At 45.4% G+C, this 19,494-nt stretch overlaps 1 protein-coding gene across 1 annotated transcript in view; it reads right to left on the minus strand.

Annotated features, from left to right (window-relative positions):
• The window catches only part of NMT2 (N-myristoyltransferase 2), a 260,791-nt gene that overhangs the window by 71,021 nt on the left and 170,276 nt on the right, over positions 1 to 19,494 (minus strand). The window contains exons 5-6 of the mRNA XM_069211591.1: positions 2,769 to 2,860; positions 2,541 to 2,657 (exon numbers count right to left, since the gene is read on the minus strand). Of these exons, the coding sequence (XP_069067692.1) occupies positions 2,541 to 2,657; positions 2,769 to 2,860 (209 nt within the window). The remainder of the gene's footprint in view (positions 1 to 2,540; positions 2,658 to 2,768; positions 2,861 to 19,494) is intronic.

Genomic DNA, 19,494 nt, shown 5'->3' on the forward strand with positions numbered 1-19,494 from the left:
TTGACCAGTTATGCTTGGCTTCTACAGAACATGAAGGGTATCTAGTGAGAGTTCTATGGCTTGGTGGAGGAAGAGAGGAGGCCAAAGTCTATCATGATCTCAGATGAGGGCACCCCATCAAAATAATAGGAGATGTCGGCCCTGGAGAAGAATGAATACACTGTGCACAGTGGCCAATCCCAGAGGCTTTCTAAGCACCATTTTCTTGGTTCAAAAGAAGGACAAAGGGAACTGTCCAGAAATAAACCTCAGAGAGTTCAACAAGCGGGTGGTGTTCCAACATTCAAAATGGAGGAGATCCACATACTCCAGGATATCCTCAGACAAGTGGATTTCATGGTATGTCTGGATTCCCATTTGTCAGCCTCAATCACAAGTTCTTTAGGGCCTGTGGAAACAGTATGTACATTTTAATAACACTACCTGTCAGCCTAGCATCAGCACCCTGGTGACTCACAAAGAATCTGAGATTGGTCATGGAATTTCTCTGCATGACAAGTAATTTCAAGAGCATGCAGACAATATCCTGATTATGGATCAATATCCACATTGCCTCACTGGGCATCTGTGCATTACCATCTCATTATTGTCGATCCTAGAACTCAATCATCCAGGAGAAATTAGGAGTAACCCCACAACGTTTCTGCATCAACGACACAGGCAATACTGAAATTGCTGAATACGAAGATGGCAAGCATAAAGAAAGAGTTGTGGCAAGCTTTAATAAAGTCCTGAATACCATTAAGATAATTAGCATGGTTGGTGGTGGTGCTGGCATCATCCATCCAAGCCGCATTCTCAGTCCCATTGCAATACAGAGCTATGCAATGGTTTAAAAGTGCCATATCTGAGAAGGGAGCCGAAATATTTGGAGCAAGTGACGCTTACACCTGAATTCCAAGAGGAGATTTAGTAGCGGCTCCAACATATAGAATCATGGAACGGCAGGGCGGTATTCAGATCGATGCCAGACCTAGTCGCAGAGTCAGATGCAAGCAGATAAGGCTGTGGGACCAGATGTGGAGACTTGTCTACTGCAGGAAGGAGGACAGAAGCGAAAGATTTACACAAAAATTGTTTGGAACGATTGACCATTATCATTCGCAGTCAAACAGTGGATGAAGGACAGGCTAAAATGTTGTATTCTTTTGAAGATCACTGTAGTACATTACATAAATCTACTGAAAGAAATCTGCTGAAGGCTCTCAGAAATAGCCAAACAATTAAGGCTTTTTGGCTTGGAGAATTAAATAACAGTAACACTGGAATATGTTCCTCGGAGAATGAATACATCAAAGGATTGGCCATCAAGGCATTTTCAAGATGTCATCTGGGGGTGTTCCAAGCACTTATGAGGAGATGGGGGTCTGCGCCGTAAGTGTCTGTTAAACTCCAGGATGGGCCACAAGCTACCAAGTTATTACAGCAGAAGAGCAGATCAAGGGACAGCTGCAACTAATGTGCTTCAGCAGGTGAGGACATTGGATGTCAATTGTGCCTTTCCTTCGTTCACCCTGATTGCAAGAGTGGCTCCCAGGTGACGTGCCATGAAGTGAAGTTTATCTTGAACATGCCAATGTAGAAATGCCAACTTTAGTTCCCTATTCTGACAAAGAGTTCATGAAATTCACTGATTCGTCTGCCTCATCTTCAGAGCATTCGGACTGATCTGCAGGGAGGTTTCCACTGCCTGGCTATGTAGCGATCACTCTAATTCATAGTATTGTAGGGAACGCAGGATGATCACTGGCCTTTCAGACAGAATGAAGAACTCATGAGGAAGGCCTAAGCTCGTAGCATGATCAAGGGATAAATGTCAACTGGGTCTGTGGTGTCTGAGCTTGTTGAGGTCCTGAATTTCTTTTCACAGGTGGTATGTGAATATCAAGCTTACAGGTTGATAAACACCTTTAAATGTGCCTTTCAGCAGCACATGCCCTGGTGGATGATGTAGCAATGGATGGGCTTCCAACTGTTTATGGACTGAGATGTGTGAGACCCTTTAGCACCAGAACCAAGATATATTAACCTTTCGGATGTCAATCAGGTCTCAAATTTCTTCTTCTCATGGCAGCTGAATGAGTATTTGCAGGAAAGAATTATTGGATAAGCTAGCTATGCATTTGTGTTTAGTATCCTGCAAAAGGGTGTGAGATGTGAGAGCCCTGACTCTCCCAAGGAGAATGTTTAGCTCACACAGGATTATGTTTTCATTTTCGAGACTATCTCCTACCCAGAGAATTCAAAGTCTTTCCTAAACTGTGTGCGGTACGATGCATTAAAGCCTACAAGGCCATGACAGATGTGTTCAGACCTCGAGTATGACTCAGTTGTTAATTGGCATCAAAAATCCCTTCATAGCAATGTCAACCCAACCGAAGTTAGGTGTATAACATGGGTGAAGCAGGCAATGTAAAATACCTAAATACAGTAAGTAGCACTGGGTTTTAGTGCTATCACGAATTTGAAATATTTAACTGAGAAGATATTGCACACAAACAGTTCTGTCTCGAGCCAAATAGGTTATCACTGTCACTTACCTATCATAAATGCGAATGTTAGCAGGGATAGCGCTTATAAAACCAACTAATTTTTTATTTGAGGTTACACGAACTCCACAGTGCCACTGAGGTAGCCAACCCGGAGGACGCAGCGCCCTGGAAAGAATTTGCAAATTGGATACAGTTAACCACTGTTTATATGGTACAACAGGAGCAAGAAATAATTAAACCCACCCATTTTGCCCCTGCAGAAACATATGTACTTACCACTGCAGAAACTCTGGTGAATAATCAAATCTGAACATATTGTCATCGTCTTCTACATAATTTTCATTCAACAGTGTGTACAGTTCTTTTAGCTAAAAGGTCCAGACGAAAAAACACAAATTAGTAGACTTCGACTCAGTTTGAGCAGTTTAAAGCAGAGGTATTGTATTGCATGAGTCATCCAAATCCTACTGCCCTGGATGTTTCTAAAGCATTTTGATTAGAATCCCAGATCTCTCCTGCCACGGCCCAACAAAAGCATTTGACGAGAAAATATCCACGTTCAACATCTTCCTCACTCTTGATTAATTGTTGAGCTTTTTACTCAGTTGTGGTTAGCCATAATAAGCATCAGGTGGAGAATGTCTCACACGTCCTTGATAATTCATTGCCATGGAGCTATATGTTTCAAATGATTCTCAACTGCTTTTGTTGGCTGCTTCAGGATTCAGAGGAAGGCACAGTAAGCTTCAAAACCTACTTACATGATGTTATTCTAGCTGTAAAAGCAGCCCTTCCTCAACAGGTAGCTCTCACACAGTTCTCAGCTAACACTCTAGTGAACACCCAGAACCCTTGCAACTTCAACCTAAGCCTCTCTTCTCTTTTAATTAATATGTACTCCCTTCAAAACACATTACCTGTGCATATATTTTTAGGAGTATGACACACCTACTGAAGAAACCCATTTTTAGGCATATGTTATTCAAGGAAGTTAAATAATAAGCCACAAGTAAGCAATGCCGAAGCCTGATGTAAGACACAACTACTATGTCAATCAGGCTTTGTTATTCAGTTGATAGTACCATTTAAATTTACTCATAGAAAAGGCTGTGTGAATTGGGCTCTGGATTATCTGGGGGAACTTCTTGTCAATGCCACTTCGGGCTGAGCAGGCCGACACAAACGTGTCTTTACTATGCTTGTCTCATCTATAAAGCACTCTATAGTACCAAAAGGCAGTGGCAAACAAGGTCTCACTTCAAAATGAAGGCTGCACAGTGCTAAAAGCACAGAAAACCTTTATTTTTCAGTCAGAAAATCAGCGAGTAGTTCCATATGGATTGTGAGAGGATGTTTTTATTGTCCAAAGTGTAGTCTTAAAGAAAAGGTGCAAAAAAAAAATCACGAGTGGGAAACTGCAAACCACCTCCATGGGATTTCTCAAAGTAAATAATACATTTCATGGGCTTATTTAACATAAAAATGCTACCCAATTAGTTACAGGGGCAATTAATTAAAACCAAGTTTTAAGAATAGCAGCCCAATGCATCCTGGGTAAGGTACTGCCTTGTATCTGACTCTATGACTAACACAGATCACAAACAAACGCAAAAAAAATCAAAAAAAAAAATCGGGGGCAGTGTAGGCTGGGGGTTTGAGGTGGGAATGGGGAGGCGTGGCCAACAAGATGGCAGGCAAGACGTGCCTGAGCGCAGCTCCTGCGGGGCCCCTACATTATCTTGCAAAATTCTTGTCCCTGGACACAATCAACCCCTAAAAATACCTACATATTTGCCCCCTACACTTCCAGACTCCGATAAACTAGGGACAGGGTGATGTCATTCCCCTGAAGCAAATGCCATTCCCCAACAAAAGAGCAGCCTTGCAGCTAACATGGCAAACATCCGGACAGTGAAATGCGAGGCAAGCAATAGCCTTGGGAGACTGCTGTGGGCGCCGAGGAGCCATCGAGGGGACCGAGCGCCTCGTCCTGCAGAAGCAATCTGGTAATGACCCGTCTTTTCACCCTGCTACATCGGCACGCAATTGGCAATGCAACACCCCACTGAATTGCATATGACAGCCTGGGAAGATTGCTGTGGAGCTAAATACTAAAACACCCGAAGTGCCCCGATGATGGTACCCTCCCTCAACCCCTAAGTTTACGGGGATCCTGCCCATCTGAAGCGGCGAGACAGGAGGACCGAAAACCGACTCCCCAAGAAGCGCTGGGGATGCCTGGGACTGGGGCCATGCCCCTTTCTCCTAGGGACCGAAGAACAGGATTTGCAGGACACACCTCAGCTCCCTTTCAGTGACTGTCTACAGTGAAGTCACAAACAGCCCAACTGTCATCCTGACCCAGATGTGTATTCCACAGCCAGGCAGAGGCACAGCATGGATAAGCAAGAAAATGGCCACTTTCTAAAAGTGGCATTTTCAAACTTACAATCTAAAAACCAACTTCACCAAAAGATATATTTCAAAATTGTGAGTTCAGAGACCCCAAACTCTGTCTGCTCCCAATGGGAAATTACACTTAAAAGATATTTCAAGGCAATCCCCATGTTAACCTATGGAAGAGATATGCCTTGCAATAGGGAAAACCGAATTTAGCAGTATGTCACTACAAGGACAAGTAAAACCGGGGCCACTGGAATTTTGTGACTGTGCGGCCGGGGCTATTTTCGCATAGTCCGAAATTTGTCGCATTTGCTGAATTATCTCCCACAAAATCTGTAGATTTTAGCAAAACTAATGTTTTAAGCTCATATGGTTCAAAAGTTACTAAAAATGCAGCAACACGTGTTGTTGCGGTGGTAAAAGGTCTTTTGCAAAGCTGGACTGGTCACCTTTTTGTTGCTTATTGCACCACTTGGGTATTACAATTATACTTATGAGGTGCAACCAGTGCCCAGGCAGTGTTACTGAGTCAAGAATGATGAAATAATGATGTAATACTAGTACAAAATGTGCTGCATTATGCCACAAAATTAGCCTTTTCTTGCTGCATAATTTACTAAACCCTGCCACATAATTTGGCCCTCTCCTGCTGCATAATCCCAGTGGCCCTGTGTGTAACACACCAGTACATGTCCTACCTTTTAAATACACTGCACCCTGCTCATTGGGCTGCCTTGGGCCTACTTTAGGGGTGAGTTACATGTACTAAAAGGGACGGTTTGGGTCTGGCAAGTGGGTACACTTGCCAGGTCAAACAGGCAGTTCCAAACTGCCCACACAGACACTGCAGTGGCAGGTCTGAGTCATGTTTACAGGGCTTCTTTTGTGGGTGGCACAAGCAGTGCTGCAGGCCCATTAGTAGCTTTTGATTTACAGGCCCTGGACACCTCTGGTGCACTTTACTAGGGACATACTAGTAAATCAATATGGCAATCATGGCAAAACCATGTACAAATACAATTTAGACAGAGAACACTTGCACTTAAGCACTGGTCAACAGTGGTAAAGTGTCCAGAGCTCTAAAGCCAGTAATAGCGAAGTTCAGCACAGGCTCAAAACAGGAGGTCAGAGGCCAAAAAGACAGGGGAAACCCAGCCAAGGGCTGATAGGTCTAACACGTCCACTCAGAAGTCTCACTTCTAAAACAAGACCTGTGTAATGTGGAGGAGCGCGTAACGGCAGCGGAGAAAAGAATCTAGGACCTGGAAGGCGCCACACAATCAATGAAAAGGGACTTGATAAATATGATGGCCATCACCTATAATGGAGAGTCTATAATGCCGAAAAACGGGTCTGACACAATAATTTAAGAATAGTGGGGTTCCCAGAGGACAGCGAGGGGCCGAACATGATTGCCTTCCTTAACACTTGGTTTCAAACTACCTTCCTGGAGACTTTCTCTACTTGTTTCGTTATACAACAAGCCCATACGGCATTGGCACCAAAGCCTCCGTCTGGCACCCCACCCCAGGCAATAATTGCTAGACTTTTTAATTTTCAAGACCACGACCAGCTACTAAGGGAGGCAAGGTGGTTGGGTGAGCTAAGAATGAATCCTCATCAATAATTCTATTCCCAGACTATTCCCGAGAAGTGCAGAAACAACGCAGGTCCTTTGATGCAGTTAAGGCAAAACTTTGCACTCACCAACTGAAACATATGTTGCTCTTCCCTGCAAAGCTTAAGGTATTATACAATGGGAAGTCCCACTTCTTTACTACGCCAGAAGAGGTGGGTGCTAAAACCTGTCAAACACTCACCCTCACTCACAGATCTGGGTTTAATCTATCGTTCTTATGTTCACCATGCCACCCCAGTTTGGACCTAGCCATATGCAAATCAGTCTTAATCCTGTTCCCCATGGGAACAGTCCAGCTCGAACTGCCAGACCAGGTCCTCCAAGGACTGGAAACAAGCATCCTGGGACCAGTTTCAGGGTATCACCCTTCATCAGCTAGGCTAGCATATACTATGCTAGCACACACAGGATTTACCTTCAGGGTGTAGGGGAGTTGCAATACTAATTCAAAAGTCTCCCACATTTCAGATACAGAAAACTGGCTAGACCCACACAGGACATATGCTGCAGTCCAGGGACTCTGCGGACGATTGAACCTTACTATTATCAGTGTTTATGCCACCCCAATCCTCCTTGAGTGCACCCTGAATAAACTTGTTGGGGTTCTGCTAGAAATTCCTCTCTGCATATTACTGAGGGTGATTTTCATGATGTAATAACCCAGACCTGGACATATCAGGGGCAGCTTCAACACTGGGTGGACCCAGGGCCCAGGTCCAATTTGTAGACAAACTGGGGCTATCGGACCTACGGCACTGACAGCATCCACAAAATAGATGTTATTCCTACTACTCTGAGGCACACAAAGTATTCTCCAGACTAGACTAGACTATGTCCTCACACCAGCGGATGAAATAGGACTAATACATCGAGGGATGAGATCACCCTAAAGGAGATTTGTACAGATTCTGAACTTTATTTTTCAGAGAATAAAGATTTGGTTGAATCAGCAGTTACACTCTGGGAGGCCTACAAGGTAACAATACCAGATAGGATACAGAATATTATCGCCTTCAAGAAAAAGAAGGCAGTCAGAGAAATAGAAGAGCTAAAGAGAGGCGACTTCCCTGAGGAAGAGACAGTTAGACACCCTGGAGGCGGAATTTATAGAACTGGCCACAAATGCAGCACACATTCAGATGCTAGCTATGACGCATCGCCTCTATGATGTAGCCAATAAGGTTGGCAAATTATTGGCCTGGTTGAGTCGCCATGAAATGGAGGCTGAATAGGTCCACCAAGTCAAGGGAACAGGGGCTACCCTGTGCAATGCAGATGAAGTTGCAGAAGAATTCTCAAAATTCTATGAGGCCCTGTATGCAGACAACCCATTAGCTGAGATTACTCAGAGAGGTACTTGGTGGATACTAACATCCCAACTTTTCCAGATGAAGATCGCATGGCATTAGAAGATGACATTTCACTGGCTGAAGTCCAGATTGCTTTATCTCATTTAAATCTGGGTAAAACACCGGGACCCACTGGCCTTCCGGCAGGATTCTTTAAATAACAGACTGACATTTTGGCACCACATCTGCTTAGACTTTACCTAGCAGCCAGAGAAGAAGGAATCCTCACACCAGACCAATGCAAAGAAACAATAGTGGTCACACACAAGTCCAGAAAATCGCAATTGGCTACAGCTGTTACTGACCGGTATCACTAATTAATGTTGAAACCAAAATATTGGCTATTATTCTAGCTAGTATACTCTGTCATTTCTCCCCTGGTCCATAAAGATCAATCAGGCTTCATGCCTAAACGTTCTACTATAGGAACTCTCCGTAGACTCCACACTGGATGGCCGAGGCCCAAACCCAAAGGGAATCCTCATGTATTTGTCTCTTTGGATGCTGAAAAAGCATTTGATACCATACATTGGCCCTTCAACAGTGAATTGAAAGTGCTCCTGCAGTTAGGCAAAATATTAGGGCCGACCCTATCTGAAGACTCTAAATATATATTATAAGGCATACCCAATGTCTTAGACCTCCCACAAATGAAACTATAATTATGTAATTTGGGCCTGATAGTGGCAAAGAGGGACCTAACCAAACACTGGGGAGCCCATGAACCACCGACCACGACGGACTGGAAAACAGGGACGGATAAGGGTGATTACCATATTGTTTTCACCCATATTGCTTTCATTCAACTCTATGACAGTACCTGATGTACTGATGTGCTTCCAATCTATATACTTGTTTGTATTAGGCACTTGGTGGTGCCTTTTGAGTTGTGTTTTGCAAAATAAAAATAACAATATTTTAAACAATAAAAGATAATAATATACATGTACCATCAATGTGCAATAACTTGAGCTAATTATAAAAGAATATAATCGGTTAAATATAAAGGTCGTTCAACACTGTTGTTTTTAGTTCTGGTGGCTAGGACAGTTCAACATACTATATGTAGCAGCTGTCCTAATAATAAGCAGAGTGTCCAGAGAAAAACACCAAATTTTACCTAGTTATCTAAGACACCTTAATAGCATTACACTGTTGTGTGCTCCCCTGAAAGTTAAAGCTCAGGCTGCTGGATAAATAAACAAAAAGATCACAGCTGTATAGAGGGCAAGCACTTTTTTGTGGAAGCACATAACTTTTCCCAATCAAAACATGTATTCCTGGCTCCTGTAGTTTATTTGATATCACACTTGTTAGTCCTCTGCACCGAGATACCCCGGTATGGGTGACACACGCGCAATATAAAGTATCGCTAGGGCCCTTGCGGTGCTGGGTGGACTCTAGACAGGAATAACATAATCTGATGGGCAGTGTTAAGGTGTGGTTACAAAAGTTGACAATGCAGATAGAGTGCAAAACATGTTGAGGAATAAAAACGTCTGTTACAGAGCTCCGTGTGCGGCTTATTCATTTGCATGCTCTGGGGCAAGAGAATCACTGTAAACGTTGACAAGTAGGGGATACGTGCCCGAAGAAAAACAGCTGCTCTCCCTGAGAGTTCTCAAAGGTTCCGCAAACTTGTGCGTGCCACGTGTGCCCCAAATCGATCTGCAATTGGAGGATTTGGAGTCAAAGCCCTACTCCAGCCCATACAGAGCCATCGAAGAAGTCTAACGCCCTACAGAGAAGAACATTCGAAAAGCCCACCAAAACTTGCTGGTAAGGCTGAAAGAAGAGATATTGTGCTGCGCTATAACAGAGCCATCGTCAATATGAGGCAAATGCTAAAGGAAGTGTTGAACAAGTATGAACAAACAGAAACATACTTATTGGCACAGCTGTTTAAAGTGCCTCATGATCTTGAATCAGACATGGTGACCTAGGCTCAGACGAGAGGCCAATGTGTGCAGCAGTTGCAGGTGACATCCTGTGCAATGAATGGTGCCTGAACAGCATACATTTTCAATGGCAGTTAAAGGGAGCATATAATATACTGCAGCTACATTCCTGATGCCATCCCCTTTGTCTGATACAGCAAAGAAACAGAATATAGGTGCCACGTACGGTGCATCGATCGAAAAGTTTGATGACTTCACAGATCTATGAGAAGAAGATAAGAATCATTAAATATTTGAAAAACCTTACCAGTGATGGAATGAAAGAAGTGATAAAGAAAATCTCACAAGCTGATGCAAGATCATACCTAAAGATACAAGAAGAGTTACCTTCAGTAATGCCTTATCTGGTAGAGACAATATCTAGTTGCAGATTCCTTACCTTAGAATTTCCCCCAAGTGTCAATCTGAGTCCAGAGATTTTACTCAAACAGTACCCGTGGGTGTCATTAGGTGGAGTCGATCGGCCCTGCGTCTGTCGTCGTCCACGGCGGATATGCTGTCATGGGTCCTATATAGACGCCAACCCGGCACGCTGACGTCAGTTTCTTTTCACAACTTACCACACCAGAAGTGCAGAGCCATGAAGAACGCTGACCACTGGTGTGTCAAAACTAAGGCCCTGAAAGGGGAGTCCCTGCCCCTAGAAACAGTTCGCAGAGCGGGGAGGATGGGTGGGCCGATCAGGATTCTGCAGCTAGATACTGTCTCTACCAGATAAGGCATTTCCGAAGGTAAGTAACTTTTCCATCTGGCAGAGACATCTAAGTGCAGATTGATCACCTTAGAATACATACCTAAGCAATACGATCCCCGGTGGTGGGTCTGTGACCCGAGATCAAGCTAGAAAGTCCTGTAGGACTGAACGGTCAAAGTACCTGTCTTTACAGACCTGACTGGCCTGGCAGTAATGTTTGGTGAACATGTGCAAGGGTGCCCACTTTGCCGCTTGAAAGATGTCAAGGACTGGAACTCTGCATGCTAACACAGTGGTCACAGCTGTCGCTCTGGTAGAATGGGCACATAAACTTTCAGGTGGTTGCTTCTTGGCCAGTGCGTAGCAGATTTTAATGCAGAGTACGACCCATTGGGTGATGATCTGCTTCTGCACTTTCTTCGTACCCACATAACTGTCAAAGAGTTGATCATCCACCAGGAACTCTTTTGTACGATCAATGTAGAATGTGAATGCCCTTTTTGGGTCCAGGAGGTGGAGTCTTTCCTCTTACTTAGAAGGATGTGGGGGTGTGCGTAAAAAGTAGGCAAGGTGATGGATTGGCCTACATGAAAGGGCATAAACACTTTTAGCAGAAAGGAGGCCCCTAGTACGAAGCACCACTTTGTCAGGATAGATGGAAAGGTAGGGCGGCTTAGATGACAATGCCTGCAGCTCACTCACCCTACAAGAAGAGGTAATGGCCATAAGGACGGTTGTTTTCAAGGTGAGATGCCCAAGAGGACAACTATGAAGAGGCTGAAAAGGAGCGCACAACAGGAATGTCAGAACTAAATTCAAATCCCATTGGGGCATAATGAATAGGGATTCTGGAAACATATAAGTAAGACCCTGGAGGAACCTAGTAACAATAGGAGACTTAAAGATGGTTGATCAGGCAACCTCAAAAAAGCAGCAATAGCAGATAAATGACTTTTGAGAGTGTCCACAGCAGAGAAAGGATAAACAATAGGACCTCAGAGAGAGGGACAGAAAGGGAGTCAACATACTTGCCTGTGCACCATGCCACAAATGTATTCCAATGACAGGCATATATAATTTTGGTGGAGGCACCTGGCTGCCAAGATTACATTACAGACTTCGGGTGGAAGGTCAAAAGCTGTGAACTATCAATGCTCAATCTCCACGCAAGAAAGCGGAGGCTAGACAGGTTCAGGTGAAGAACCCTCCCCTCCTGCTGCAACTGAAGATCCTCCCAAAAGAGCAGTCTGATCGGAGGACCGATGGCTGTGCTCAGTAGCTTGGGATACCAGATTCTCGTGCCCAGTCCGGAGCCACAAGGATGACTTGGGCTTGGTCGTTCTTGATCTTGAGAACTCTGAGGAGAAGTGACGTGGGCGGAAAGGCGTACAGGAGACCTGAGTTCCACTTAAGATAAAAAGCATCGCTGAGCAATTGCCGCCTTGGAAACTCCAACCCGCAATACTGTTGGCATTGTGTGTTATCTGTGGAGGTGAAGAGATCTCACCAAGGCTCCCCCCACTGCCGAAAGAGACCTTGCACCACTTCCAGATGGAGGCGGCATTCATGAACGACTAAGCATTGTCGGCTAAGTTAGTCTGCTCTGCACTTCAATGAGCCACCAGATGTAAGCCCCCCAGATGTTGAACCACCAGGCAAATGCTCTTTTGTTCTAGCCATGTCCAGAGGCGCCTACTGACCTGCCATGTCCAAGGGCGCCTCCTGACAACCCACAACCCCATTTCGCCCTGCTTGCTGCAGCACCACATGGCAGTGGTGTTGACCGTGAACAGCTGCACCACCTTTCCCTTGCCAGAGGGAAGAAATGCTTTCAAAGCTAGTCTGATTGTACAGCGCTCCAACAGGATGATGTGGAGTCCAGACTCTGCCGGAAACAAGATGCCTCTGATCTCCGCCTCGCCCAAAGGGCTGCCCCCACCACAGGAGTGACACATCTGTCACTACTGTTAGATCTGGTTGGGGAGGGGATAGGGGTCTGCCTCTCACCCAATCGCGGTTTGTTAACTATCACTGCAAAACTTGCGCAGTCCCCTCCCAGATCTGGATCATGCTGTAGGGATTCCCCTGATGCTGCACCCACTGGATCTTCAAGTCCCACTGCAGAGTCTGCATAAGCCCTCTGGTATGTGTCATTAGCAGGCAGCAGGAGTCCATGAGGCCCAGCAGCCTCAGAGTCATTCTAACAGAAATCCAGGATAGAGGCAGAAACATCAGTAACATAGCCTGAATATCCTGGATTCGCTGCTCAGGAGGATAAGCCGGAAACTGCACTATGTCCAGAACAGCTCCGATGAAAGGGAGCATCTGAGAGGGAGTCAGTTGTGACTTCAGCACATTTATAGTGAACCCCAAAAAATGCAGGAGGTCCGCCGTAGTCTGGCGGTGGGAGATGACAGCCTGGGGCGAGCCTGCCTTCAACATCCAGTGGTCGAGGTAGGGGAAGACTGAAATCCCTGACCCGCGCAGATGAGTTGCGACCATCGCCATCACCTTGGTGAACACCCGTGGGGTGCTGGTGAGGCAAAAGGGGAGCACAGTGAACCAAAAGTGCTCATGGCCCACCGTGAACTACAAGTAACGTCTGTGGGTAGGCAGGATGGGATAACAGAAATAAGCATCCTGCAAGTTCAGCACTACCATCCAGTCTCCTGGGTCCAGGGCAAGTTAGACCCTGCACCAGAGTGAGCATTTTGAACTTTTTCCTGAGGAAGAGATTGAGGGACCGAGGCCCTTATAGTTTTTGAGTATCAGAAAGTAGTGGGAATAGCAGCCACCACATACGTCTGGCACAGGAACCCTCTCTATGGCTCCCTAGTCCAAGAGAGATGTAACTTCCTCATAGAGGTGTGCCAAGTGATCCTCCATCATCCAAACATGGGTTGGTGGCATGGATGGAGGAGCAGTCTAGAAGGGGAGGGAGTAGGCCCTTCAGACTATCTACAAAACCCAACTGTCTGACGTGATGGACTGCCAGCAGAGCAGGTTATGGCGGAACCTGCCTCTGACTGGTCCCTGGTAGGGATGGGTCAGGCTAAGAAGGTTTGGAGGCAGCGGGGGGAGCTGTGAATAGGCTGGACAGAGCTTGCTCACTGATCTACGGGGTCGGTGGATCCTACTTCCCTGGCCACACAGAGGCTGGGCAGCATGAGCGGCACAGAGGCTGGATGGAACAGACGGGGTTAGGCGCTCCTTCTATAGCCACCAAAACTGCAAAATGCAGACTGAGGGGGAGAAGGAACCGCAGCGAAGCCCAAGGACCTGGCCGTAGCACAAGAAACCTTGAAGCACTCGAGTGTCGAGTGTAGGAAGCCGGCTCTCTATGTGGTGCACTAAAAAGAAGTACACTGTGCAGAGAGTCCAGTGGATCTCCAATTGGTTTGTAGAGGCAAAAGTAGATAGGACTAATGCTCTAGTTTGTGGTGGTGTGGGTGAACTGTTAGGCTTATCAGAGGGTATTGTTAAGCATTTGTTGTACTCACTGTGGCAATAAATGACACACACTCAAGGAATAAATGTGAGACCAATTTAGAAAAATAACAATTCTTTTTATATAGGTTTCAAACCCAAGAACTTGGTTATAAGGTAAGTAAGTTTTCCAGCATAAATACTTTTTAGTTTAAAAAATTGACAGTGCAATTTCAGAGTTCTTTAATGTTAACTTATCGGAGGGAAACACAGTCAGCAAACAAGCACTTATTGAGACTCACTGGACCAATCTTGTAGACTTAAGGTAAGTATTGGACAAGGGTCAGGACTACATCAACAGGTCACTCTGGGCAGCACTGTGGCAGCCACCTGCAGAGGTGCAATATGTGTCAGGTGCCGAATGTATTTCAATAGGGATTGGTCTCCGTGGATGGGAATGGGGGGGGGGAGGGGGAGGACAGTCGGGGCAACAAACAGGTAGGTCACAAATGTGGGCGCTCAGGGATGTAAGTGCATTTTTGGTCCTCTTCTGCAAGGTCCAGGGGCGACAGATGTAGGGGTGTCCTTTGGCGTTGGGTTTCCTAATTCAGGAGCACTCGCGGGGCTGTGGTCTGAGGCTGAAGGCATTGTCGGGAAGTCCAGGAAGTTTGAAACCAAAGTGGACTCAAGCTCAGGAGAGGTGGAGGACGTCTGACACCAAGGGTCCACTTCAACTTGGGCCGGCGGCGACAGGAGCAGTGATTGCTTTAGGTGTCAGTTTCTCTCACCACAGAGGCTGCGGTACAGGGGGGCCTACATGCAGAGACTGCAGGCAACTTCAGGGAGCCCAGGAGGGGGTGAAACCACAATGGACTTGGACTCTGGTCAGCTGGGGAACCTTGCTGGCACTGAAGGTCTGCTCCCACTCAGGTTGGTGGGTGCAGTGGTGATTTCAGGCATCAGGACTTTGCTGATTCAGAGGCTGTAGAATCCTTACTTTGGAGTTGGTTGGAGAGCAGGTCCGCTGCTCACAGAATACTTGAGGCTTTTTTGTCCTCCCAGGTTTCTGGAGGTTCAGCTGCAGGATAAGGTGTCTTTTGGTGCAGAGTCCATCGAGGGGTGCAGACAGGCCAGCGGTTTGGTACTAGGTCAGCTACTGCTGCATCTCCTCCTCTTCTATGGGTGAGTCTCTTCATTGTCCTTTCCTTCACAGGTCGTCAGAATCTGAGTTCTAGGGTTCAGAGGTGTCACCTAAATACTCAATTTAGAGGTGTTATAGGGAGTGCCGGGTGGTAGCCAATGGGCTGACCACCTTCAGGATGACTAAACCCTTTCGATGACCACTTCTGTTGGGAAGTGGGCATAACATGACCCTGATGGCCTAATTCCTACCAAGATGGAGGAATGTAAAAAGTGGTGCCCACTTCAGCTTAAGGGTGGGACTGCCATGAAGTGGCCACTCCTATTAATCTGCATAATTTTCCCACTTGTTCTGCCGCCAAAAGTTGGGTCAGGGTGGGTGGGCGCGAGGGGGGTCAGTGGGGAGGAAGGGGTTGGGGGGGCAGCCAGGGGGCTCGCTCATCTCCGCCATCTGGTGAGACTTGGTCGCATTACAAAGACGGCTAGGCCTTTGAAGCTTCCTGCCCTGGAATGTCCATCCTGCCTAGGTGAGGGGCTAAGTGCAGGCTTTTGTCTCTGGCCCTCAAGAGTGCTGGCTCCCACCTTGGGGGACCAGAAACATGCCTAAGGTGGCTGAACTGGTCAGATGGTAGGTTTTCAACAGGCATCCCTAAGGTGCCCTCTGGGTGCATTTATTAATAAATCCCTCACTGGAATCAGTTAGAGTTTATTAATATGAGATGTTTAATACCAAACATCCCTGGGTTCGGAGAAGCCATCCTGTAGCTGGGAAACTTGTAGTGACCAGTGAACAGCACATGTATTTAAAATGGTCTTCCTGTTCACTTACTATGTCTAAGAATCGACAGACATATAGCAGGGGCATATATTCTCATGCATATATGACCTCAAGTGTCCTGATGCACCCTCTTTTAGGGGTGACTTACACCTGGCACATACCGTGGTAGGCAACCTGGCACACAGGGGTAACAGGCCGTGTGTTTAATAGCAGCACTTTGTGCGTTTGGTGAGGGGTCTCTGGGGGTGGCCCAACTGGTGCTGCAGCCCTCAGGGACCTTCCTTAGTATCATAGGCCCTAGGTTCTAGGGATACCATTTACCAGGGACATAAAGGGGTTCTAAAGAGTTTTCCAATTGTGGAGAACAACTGTGCAGCTTTGGGAAACAGCTCTGGCATTGGAGACCTGGTTGGCAGGGACCCAGTGCACTTTCAGTCGAAATCACATCAGTCACCAGGCAAAAAGTGAGGGTTAACCATGCCAAAAAGGCTGCTTTCCTACACCGAGACTGCTTTTTTCTCAAAAGAGACCGGTGCCATCAAAGTGCTTGGACAGCCTCCAAAAAAACAGATGTCCTCAACCAGACTTGGTGCCGAAGGGCCACGGTAGATGAAATTACTCTGCCTTATGCTTTGTGAGTTGGTCATGTCCAGTTCACATCGTATCGTGAACTTCGCTGCATCTCTCCCATCAGCAACTGCTTGGGAAAGTACAGCCCGGGGGGACCCCTCCAAGACCAGTGGCAGCCCTTGCTCAAACCTATCCCAGAGTGTGTGGGAGTAACTGCTGAAGAGGCAAGGGGTGGTCATGGACTGCAATGCCAGGCTGGCATTCAACTTTCCTTTACGATTAGACCACGTCGTCTAACCTCATGCGGTTTTCCCTTCAGTTACAGGTGATTATTCCTTTTAAGTATTGGGGGTCTAGACATGGATTGAGTTCTAGGATGTTTTCCCATGCTTGTACCCCTTTTTCTAAATACACAATTATTTTTTTCAGCCCGCCCCCAAGTCACGCACTTCAGTAGACTCTGTCTCAGTCCTGCCACCATTAATTGGTGACAATTCCTCCAGGTAGGCTTCAGATTTTTATAGTTCCTTTCATGCAGGTTTAGGTTGCAACCTGTTATGAACTGAGTTTATTTAATTACAGACGCCAATGCAGTTCGCTAAGGTTTATCCATGAGGTTGTATTCGATGCGCCTTCGGTTGTGGGTCTCTTTGCCCCAATTCTTTGGTATGTAAACTTGGGTTTCTAGTATAACTATGTAATTTAGTTTCAATGTGTTCATCCATTTCATTTGACACAGAATTTTTATTTTTGTTTTTAGGTGTCTCCTGTTCTATGTCCTGATGATGACCCTGTTCTAAATTATTTTGTGAAGGGGATGAAAAGTTGACATTTAAACTACATGGACTGGTTTTAAAATTAGATTTTGGTTTCTGGCACGCAGATCATGAGTGCTGTCTATAACAACACATTGTCCCAATCAGTCACATGTAAATATTTCTGCATATAGCACAAGCCCACCTTTACCTCACCTTATATCACTTTAATTGCGCCGTCACTTGTTAGCAGCTGCTAGTTCTTTCGAAAAGTGTAAATGTTGTGTTATACCGTTGTGAACCATTTCTGCACCACATGAATGGAATTGATAAAATAAATGCATTTATCACATTAGAACAAATAATTCACTAAGTAGTTTGTGTGACGCTATTGCAGTGGAAGCCTGAGGCTACACTCACCCCAAAGGGACCACCTCTGTTGATAATAATTGTCCAGCCCAGGTCCCTAAGTTACTGGGTTTCCCCTTTTTCTAAAAATACAGCAGCATCTAACACACGTAGAGGTATTGCTTGAGAAAAATCTCCAGATCCAGACTGCCGCCTGGGGGAAATTCTAAAGTAAAGAATATGCAACTTAGATGTCTCTGTTAGCTTGCCAAGTTCAATCTGATACCAAATGTCAGCTACGAGAGGTACATCGTCAACCAAGCTGGAAAAAAACGGATGAGTTTGTTAAGAAACTTGATGCACTTCTTAAACACTGCAAGTTCTGTAACTTTATTGATGAAGAAGCCATGCGCCTAAGAGTTATTGATGGATGCCTTTTAGACTCCTTCAGAAGACTCATGTTGAGAGAGCCGCTCAGTCTGGAGAAAATGCTAATGGCTATAAGGGCAGAAGAACAATAAGATCGAGAAGCAGCTGATATGGCAGCAGGAACAGTGCATAATGAATCAGCACTGATCAAAAACGCAAGCAAAAGCACAAAATAGATGCACACAAGGCGACGTCTCCAAAGAAGAATAGTTATGCTTCAGATGTGGGTTTTTATTTCCCCATGAAGGTAGATGTTCAGCAATAGGATAGACATGCAAAGGCTGCTGGGAAGAAAACCATTTCATAACGGTCTGCAAAGCGAAAGAGAAACCAAAAGCATCACAGCAAAAAGACAAAATGGATGCCAGAAGGTTCCAGAAGCATTCTCGCCATGCCCACAAATCCAAAAGGCAACTTCAGTTACAACAAGGAGAAACCAAGGACAGTCTATCAGCGTCAAATTCATCATATAAAGGCTCTTCAACGTCAGAGCCAAGCACTAGCGAAGAAGACGGATGTACGTACATGATGATATCCACTAAGGAAAACATGCACATGTAGGATTATCTGCTTGCAAAGAATATCAAAAGTCAAAAGAGAATCACCAAACGTAGCAACAAAATTCATTTGGACACTGTCCTAAAATTACATTCAAGGAAAACGGTTGCCTCATAACCTTCATTATAGACAGTGGTGTGTCAATTAACATCATGCCAGTAGAAAAGTTCAACATCCTGTCTTCTGTCTTACTTCATAAAACATGAAGGTATACACGTGGGCTGATTCTTAATTGTTAAAGAGTCAAGGGTAATTTACAGCAACCTTCCAAACAAAGCAAGGTGTCAGTTCCTGTGGCTGTTTCATGGCTCAAGAAGACTCAAAAATATGAAATTGCAACTTCATATTAGTGAGGACATTTCCCCTGCTGCCCAACAGCACCGCAGAGTCGCTTTTCACTTACAAGCAGCCATTGAGAAATAACTAGATAAACTGTTGAAACATGACATCATTGAACTCTCTACCGGTCCTATGCTGTGGGTTTCTCCCCATAAGTATGGTGCCAAAAAAGGACAGTGGAGGTGCAGTGTGCATTTGTGTTGATATGCACCAGGCCAACACAGCAATTGAGAAAGACATCCTGGTTTACCACACAGCAAACATGATCAAGTAGATGAACGAAGCCAAAACTTCTCCTATCTTGACCTGAACAAAAGATACCATCAAGTTGAGCTGGAAGAGAACGAAGGTATATTACTTCTTCAACTTATGTTTTTTTTTTCCCCGATACAAAAGACTGATTACTTCGGTTGCAGAGATAGTTCAGGATGTTATTCCCCAAATCATTCAACCTGTTACGCATGCTTACAGTGAAGACATATTGGTATTTGGGGCTCACAAAAAGAGTATGACAAGGTTATTTCGCCAGGGTGCCAATTACTTGCTGATGCAGGTGTCACTCCAAATGCAGCAAAGTGTGAGTTTTCACAAAAACCAAACTTAAATTCTTTGGGCA

Source organism: Pleurodeles waltl, chromosome 10 (assembly GCF_031143425.1).
Source record: "Pleurodeles waltl isolate 20211129_DDA chromosome 10, aPleWal1.hap1.20221129, whole genome shotgun sequence".
Lineage (NCBI taxonomy): Eukaryota > Metazoa > Chordata > Amphibia > Caudata > Salamandridae > Pleurodeles > Pleurodeles waltl.